The sequence below is a fragment of the Helianthus annuus genome, chromosome 4, assembly GCF_002127325.2.
Source record: "Helianthus annuus cultivar XRQ/B chromosome 4, HanXRQr2.0-SUNRISE, whole genome shotgun sequence".
NCBI lineage: Eukaryota > Viridiplantae > Streptophyta > Magnoliopsida > Asterales > Asteraceae > Helianthus > Helianthus annuus.
Window position 1 is genome coordinate 34,046,947 of NC_035436.2, and position 8,444 is coordinate 34,055,390.

Consider the following 8,444-nt stretch of genomic DNA (forward strand, 5'->3'; position numbering starts at 1 on the left):
TAAAATCTACACTTTGAAACCAAAAAATGTAGGGAAGAGGGGACCCTTATCGCCACGTATACAATAAACTTGAACTTACTCACCCTTTAACTATCATGTTATGGTTTAAATAAAAATTTAAAAAACAAAAAAAAATTGATTAGTTGAAATAGGGTAGACCCCACACCCTCCCCTCTTGGCGCTTGTGAAGAGGGTGATGCACTCCATTATAGCGACCCCTTTTAACATTTATGACGTAATGTTACGCCCTAAGAAGATATTTGTGCTTGGGCTTATATCACAACACACAATCTTATTAGGCGTTGAGATATTACAAAACAAACTGATGAAAATTTTGGTTGGTCCATTTGTTGTATATTTAATATTTAGTTCTAGTTCATTTTTTATTTTATTTTAAAGTTTTTTTATGTCAATTTTTAACATGTTAATTCCACCTTTATTATATTGCATTTACAAGGATTTGAACCCACAATCATACATTTGTAAAAAGATACTATATCACTAGGCCAATATCATGGGTTTAACTTATTTTTAAGTATATGGTTGGTCCATTTGTGTATATTTAGTCCTGGTCCATTTTTATTTATATAGGATCTATATATTAAAAAGGAAAGGTGTCGGCAGAACGAATTTTGTACTGGTACTGGTATTCAGGTTTTATGGTTTTTTATCGATGTAAAACACGTGTTGATATACTCTTTAACGTATCTTTGCCTTACCGAGATGGTAACGAATCTCACATTCGTAATCAATCAAAGTTTCCATCCAACGACGTTGTCGCATATTAAGATCCTTCCGATTAATGAACAGTTGCGTTTTGAACCACCGCGTCCCTTTGTGAGTCGACGTGCATGTTGATGGTTGCCACCCTTTCTGAAGCGGCGTGTTACTTCGCATCCTTTGTAAGGTAAGTTATATATTTGATCTTGTCACTTCTGGTCCTCGCACTAACTAACTAATCTAATTGTAACATAAACCTAACTATTTCCTAATTACACAATAACCCCTATATTTAGTTTAAACATAAATATGGCTTACGTAGCATACACATGACAAGATTTGCTCCCTTACCTTTACCCACCACAACGTGTATTCTAATCATAATATGTATCATTGACTAGCGTACAATCTAAATGCTATCTTCCAAGTAAAATTATTTCATAAATTAAAAAATGTAAAAATCAAGCAACCGTGTTGGTGATGTTCAGCATCACCAACAAATCGAATCGAAACTAATTCCTGGGACATATTCATTATGATCAATCAATGGAATCGATTTGATTTAAACGTATCAATCAATATATTTGTATACTTGTGTGTCATCCAATATTTAATTTGACATTTGGCAGAAACAAACAATAGACAAGAAAGAAATGGAGAAAGGAGATAATAGCAAGTCAGCCTCATGAAACCCCCAAAGCACATTCATTTCTCATCTTGTCATCATCGCTAACAATCAAAACTTTGTTCATCTTTTAAACCCCCACGTAATTTCGTATTTTTATCTCCATTCGATCTCAAATTCCCAATTCAATATTCACAAAATGGTGCTGAAGAGATCAATACCTGTTGGTTTTGGCGATCCAAAGACGACTAAGAAGATGATCATACAATCGGAACATGATCAGCCTGTGTTACCTTCCTCCTCCTCCTCCTCCGCTGCCACAGCTGTTTTCATGGATGCACACTTGTTATATGAGGTGCTGAAGCATGTGGATGCAAGGACGTTAGGTGCGGTTGCGTGTGTTAGCAAGCACTGGCATCGGACGGCTCAAGATGAGCGGTTATGGGAGCTGATATGCACCAGGCAGTGGGCGAATATTAGATGCGCAAGCGCAAGTGATCAACTTCGTAGCGTGGTACTTGCGTTCGGTAGCTTCCAATGTCTCCATTCTCATTACTTATTGCCTTTATCCAAACTGAAAGAATTCATAGAAGTGAAACAAAGGAAATAATACTTTTGTATCATTATAAAAGCTCATAATGTATCTTCTGACTAATATGGATGATACATGTGGTATGTATGATCAAGTTTTGTTTCATTAAGTATTAGAAAATGCATTACTGACTCATGAGGTTAACTTTGTTGCTAATTTTTTGAAAACTAGTATTTAACCCCGCGAGGCAACCAGGTAACACTTTTTTTAAGTAAAAAAACGTGAATTATCTGATTAAAATTAAATTAAATAAAAAGTAAACCGGTTAAAAATATGAAAAATTAATACTCTCTTCTACTTCTGATATCTGAGAATATGCTGAATTGTTTTTTGGTGGCTCCAACTCTTTTTAGTAGTTAGAAAGAGGGAGACGTGTGTGATTTGGGTCTTGAGATAAAGAAAACCAAAAAAACGATAATTTGAGCAAAGTTAGGATTATATAAGTAATCTCTAAATAAAAAATAAAATTTTAGGTTAGGAAGGAAAAGGTTTTGGGTTCAAATCATACATGCGACACGACAGATGATTAAAGAAATTAGCCGTTAAAAAAACAATCAGTGTAGTTTACTTCAATACTATTTACTTTCTAATAAATTTAAAGAGTGTCTTATTTAAGAAATTTAAACATAGAAAAATGGGATACATGTATAATAACTAATCAGAAAAGTAGAACTGTTTAGTCAACTAAATCATATCTTCCTCTATTTTTAAAATATTAGCTAAACTAGTCTTTAGCCCAACCCCCCCCCCCCCCCCCCCCCCCCCCCTCAACCCAACCCACATGTTGTGGGGAGGTGGTGTAAAACTGTGCTATCAGTGTTACGAAGAGAGCGGCGTAAAACAATGCTAAGTAGCAACCGAATGACGACTGACATAATATAAAAATACGAATTTCTAACTCCAAGTGACTCACATGATGTGAAACGTAGATAAAGTCGAATTTTTACCAACACATATTAAAAAGTCAAGGGATAAAAAAACCTGAGAGATCAAATGTAACTATCAAACACCATGTTAAATAACAACCTAAGATCATATCAGGAAAAAGACTAAAGCAAAAACAAATAAAAAAAATAAATTTATTTAACTTTTGTGAAAAAGTTATAAAAAACCAAAGTTTTATAATAAAAATAAAAAACATTAAATTTCAAAAAAAAGTCATAAAAGACAAACCCATAAAAAACAAAATAGACATTATTCCTCAAATGTTTATGCATTAATACATATATATATATATATATATATATATAGGGAGCCGCTAAAATAGAAACCACCTCCAGTTGTAAGAACCGCGAGAACCACTCTCAACCAATCAGAATATGACAACTCAAAGGGTATTATGGTCATTTACCTCAAATGTCCAATCTCTATCTCTCTCTTCATTTAATAATCTCTTATTCTCTCTCTATATAAATGAAATATGTTTTCTCTCTCTATTCATATCTTCAACCAATTTCAAATTACTTTCTTTCTCCATCAGATCTTGAAGAATCAAGTCTGCCGACATGGTGGTGCACGGCGACTTCCACCGTCACCCCTTCCGCCGCCACCTGTGACCTCCACCCCTTCTGCCGCGACGGTGACGGCGGTGCCCCCTCGATTCTCCGGCCTCAACCAACCCCCACCTCCTTTTCGTCTCCAGCACCCACACTTCCATCCATTTGTCGGGTAAAACGGCCGGCCACCACCGTTTGGTGGTGGCGTACAGCGGCGATGGAGAGAGATTGGGGAGAGAGAAAGAGGATGGAGGCGGGCCGACGGCAGCGCCGCCGTGAGCGGCGGAGGTCCTGGTCTCCTACCGACGAGTTGATGCTCGGATCAACTTTGGAGGTTATGGGTTTAGTTGGTTAAAGACAAGTTCATCAGATTTCTTAGAGGTTATTGGTGGTTGATATTGATCTGTTGGTATTTCTTCTTGTTGGTATTTCTTTGAAATTTATATAACTTATCCACCATTGTACGTTCATACAATACTGTTTACAATTTTCTTGGCAATAACTGTAACTCATACTTTTCCATTTGGAAAAGAAATGATTTGATCGACCGATTTATCCTAATAAAAATAATGGAACTCATTACATGATTTTATCTCATTCGTATGAGTATCATTATTTACATAAAATTTTGTGGGTTTGTTTGGTATTTCTTGTTGGTATTTCTTTGAAATTTTGTGGTTTAGATCTGTTGATATTGATCTGTTGGTTTAGATCTGTTGATATTGATCTGTTGGTATTTCTTCTTGTTGGTATTTCTCGATTGTAATTTTGAATCTGTTGGTTTTGATTTTTGTTTTCGATTGGGGCGGCGATGATGAAAAAAAAACATGTAGTTTTTGATGATTATGGCGTGGCAAGGACGGTGGACGGTAGGTTTTTTAACCCGCAACCCCACTTTTGCAGCCATTTTGATTATCTGAAAATCTGAGCCAAGCCCCGTTTTTTTTCGAGATACATATTGTTTTGATGTTGTTGGTTTTTTATATATCTGAAAATCTGAGCCAAGCCCCGTTCATTTTGCGTAAAAAAGTTTTTGAAAAAAAAAGTAAAACCGTAAACTTTTTAACGTAAAACGTAAAAAGTTTAACGTAAAACGTAAAGCGTAAAAAGTTTAACATAAAACGATAAAACGTAAAGTGTAAAACGTAAAACGTAAAACGTAAAAAGTTTTTACGTAAAACGTAAAAAGTTTAATGTAAAAAGCTTAACGTAAAACGTAAAAAGTTTTACGTAAAACGTAAAAAGTTTTTCGTAAAACGTAAACATTTTTAGGTAAAACGTAAATCGTAAATTTTTTGTAAAAAAAAAAAGTTAAAACGGTTTTGCGTAAAAAACGGTTTTCTGGGTGCGTTCGGTTTTGCGTAAAAACGGTTTTGGGTGCGTTCGGTTTTGCGTAAAAACGGTTTTGTAAAAAAAAAAAAAAGTTAAACCGTAAACTTTTACGTAAAACGTAAAACGTAAAACTTAAATTTTTTTACGTAAAACGGAAAACGTAAAAAGTTTTTCGTAAAACGTAAAAAGTTTTAGGTAAAACGTAAATCGTAAATTTTTTTTAGTAAAACGTAAAAAGTTTTACGTAAAACTTAAAACGTTTTTGTAAAAAAAAAGTTATACCGTAAACTTTTTAACGTAAAACGGCGCGTTAAAAACGGCGCGTTAAAAACGGCGCGTTAAAAACGGCTCGTAAAAAAACGGCGTTGAAAAAACGGCGCGTAAAAAACGACGCTTGAAAAATGGCTCGTAAAAAACGGCGCGTCAAAAAAACATAAAACGTAAATTGTAAAAAGTATAAAAATCTTTTAAAAAAATCTGAATTTAAAAATGTTTTTAATAAAGAAATTATGTTTAAAAAATAAAAGTAATTAAAAGTAATTAATGAATAGGACAAAAAGGCAATTAAATATAATATATATAAAAAGACAAAAAAAAAACAATTTTACTTAAATACCCTTTTCAATTAAAATATTAAAGACATAATAAGACAAAAAATACTTAATATTATTTTTTAATACTTTTAATCTCATCCATTTATCATCTTGATCTAATGGCTAGAAAGTGGTTCACGCAGTTCTTACAACTGGAGGTGGTTTTCATTTTAGCGGTCCCATATATATATATATATATATATATAGGAAGGTTAACGTACATTACGGCTTAACGTACATCACGTACGACAGGTAATTACGCACGTTCATTTTAAAATCACGCACGTTATAACTCAAAAATCCAAAATCATGCATGTTGAAACACAATAATCACGCATATAGAAAACATTAATCACGCATGTTATAAAACAAAGCAGGCACGTTGTTGTACGTGAAGTACGTTAAGCCGTAATGATGTACGATATACTTTATATATATATATATATATATATATATATATATATATATATAGGAGAAGGATCCGCTAGAAACCACCCTTTATTGCGAAAACCGTGAGAATCAATGTGAACAACCAAAAAATACCTAAAAATAGCTAAAAAAACACACAAAAATATTTTTTACTTAAAATTCGCTGTATTTCATTATTAAATTTTTTTTGGCTACTAAAAGTAGCGATTTTTAAGTAAAAAATATTAAAAAAAATTGTGTGTTTTTTAGATTTTTTAGGTTATTTTGGACGTTTAGTTTTTAGCATTTAGCTTGGGTGGGGGTGGGGGGTTTGGGTTTTTGGGGTGTGTGTGTGGGGGGGGGGGGAGGGTATGGGGGTGTTTAGTTTTTAGCATTTAGCTTGGGGGGGGATTTAGGTTTTTTTAGGTTATTTTGTTGTGTTCACATTGGTTCTCGCGGCTCTCGCAATAAGGGTGGTTTTCAAATGAACCTTACCCTATATATATATAGGGGATCGCTAAAATGAAAACCACCTGCAGTTGTAAGAACCGCGGGAACCACTTTCTGGCCATTAGATCTTAAAAATGGATGGATAAGATTAAAAGTAGTTAAAAGTAATATTAAATTCTTTTTATCTTATTATGTCTTTAATATTTTAATCTAAAAGGGCATTTAAGTAATTTTGTTTTTTTGTCTTATTAAGTTTATTGTTTTTTATTACAATTTTGTCCTATTACATTAATTATTTTGTTCTAAATCAGATTTCTTTATTAAACAAAAATTTTGAAATCAGATTTTTTTATAAAAAAATTTTACGCGCGTTTTTTTACCACCCGTTTTTTCGCGCGTTTTTTTACGACCCGTTTTACGCTCCGTTTTTCACGCCGTTTTTGCGACCGTAGTTTTTCAGTGCCGTTTTTTACGCCCGGTTTTAGGCGCCGTTTTTTGCCGCGTCGTTTTTTACGTCAGGTTTTTACAAAGCCGTTTTTGTGCCCCATTTTTTACGTCCCGTTTTAACGCGCCGTTTTAGCATCCCGTTTTTTATGTCCCGTTTTTACACGCCGTTTTTTTACGCCCCGTTTTTTCACGCCGTTTTTGCGACCGGGTTTTTACGTGCGTTTTTTTATTCCCGGTTTTACGCGCCGTTTTTACAGTTTTTACGTTTTACGTTTTACGTTAACCTTTTTAGACTTTTTACATTTTAAGTTTTACGTTAAAGTTTTTACGTTTTATGTTAAAAATTTTACGTTTTAAGTCGAACTTTTTACTTTTTACGTTTTACGTTTTACGTAAAACGTTTTACGTAAAACTTTTTACGCTTCACGTTTTTACATTTTACGTTAAAAAAGTTTACGGTTTACGTTAAAAAGTTTACGGTTTAATTTTTTTTTACAAATTTTTTTTACGCAAAAACGAACGCACCCAGAAATCGCAAATCGGGAGTGTCTCAGATATATTGTTATCATCATCGACGCCTCAAAAAAATATAAAAACCCAACAAACAAAAAAAAACGAGTGGAATCTTAGAAAAACGATGTTTTAGCTTAGATTTTCCGATAATCAAAGGCTGCAAAGTAGGGTTGAAGGTTCAAAAACCTACCCTCCACCATCCTTGTCACGCCCTCGTCAAAATATATGGTTTGTTTTTTGCATCATCGCCCAAAATCCAAAACGGATCAAAACTCACATATTCAAACATTTCAAAAGCACCTGATGAACATCATTCAAAACACAATCACCAGATTCAAACAGATTCAACAGATTCAAAAAGCACCATATTCAACAGAATCAAACCCCCAACAACATCACGTCACCGAAAATAGTTACCAAAAACAGTTACTAGCAAAAATTCACGCCACCGACCACCACCTCCCTATAAAGATCAGAACAAAAAATCACCATAAAAAAAGGAAAACAAGATCAGAACCAACCAAAATCCCCATATTCAAAATCACTAGCCAAACATTCAAAATCACCAGATTCAACAAAAACACTAGCCAAACATTCAAAATCACCAGATTCAACAAAATCAAACACAACAAAATCCCCAACATACCGAATCAAAATCCCCAACATACCAAATCAAAATCCCCAACATATCAAAACAGAGATCAAAAAAATACCAAAGAAATCAACAACACAAGGGCAAGGAACTGATGAACTAGACTTGAACCAACCAAAAACCATAACCTCGAGCACCCACCACCGCCGTCGCCACTCTAGCCGGTGTCTCTGGCCATGCCCGGTCACCATCCCATCCGATCTGATGATGTTAAACCGATGACTTTATCCCCAGTTTCACTGAAAATCAACAACCCTTTAAAGAACAGAGTGAGCAAAGAGAGATGGGGTCTTGTGGCGGATCGACGAGATGGGGTCTTGTGGTGGATGCGGCGACTAAGGGATGGTTGTGGGTGGCGAAGAGGAAGGGAGGCCGAAGATGGGAGATGGGGATTTTGGCTTGGAAGATGATTGTGGTTTGGTTTTGAGTTTTGTTGTTGAAGATCTTCAAAGCTTTAAGATCTAACTTCAATATACGAGAGAGAAAGAGTAGAATATCAGCAATTATGTGGTGGAGAGAGAAAGGAGATGTGATAAAATGAAGGTCTGCAAAACATTTAAAGAGGAGAGATGAGAGAGGAGCGAGGAGAGAGGAGAGAGGAGAGATGAGAGATGAG

At 34.6% G+C, this 8,444-nt stretch overlaps 1 protein-coding gene across 1 annotated transcript; it reads left to right on the forward strand.

Moving 5' to 3' along the window:
- Positions 1–1,403: 1,403 nt before the first annotated feature.
- LOC110934537 (F-box protein GID2) lies at positions 1,404–2,066 on the forward strand. Its single transcript, XM_022177515.2, has one exon. The coding sequence runs from the start codon at positions 1,545–1,547 to the stop codon at positions 1,953–1,955; it is 411 nt and encodes a 136-aa protein (XP_022033207.1). The 5' UTR covers positions 1,404–1,544; the 3' UTR covers positions 1,956–2,066.
- The last annotated feature ends 6,378 nt before the right edge of the window (positions 2,067–8,444 follow it).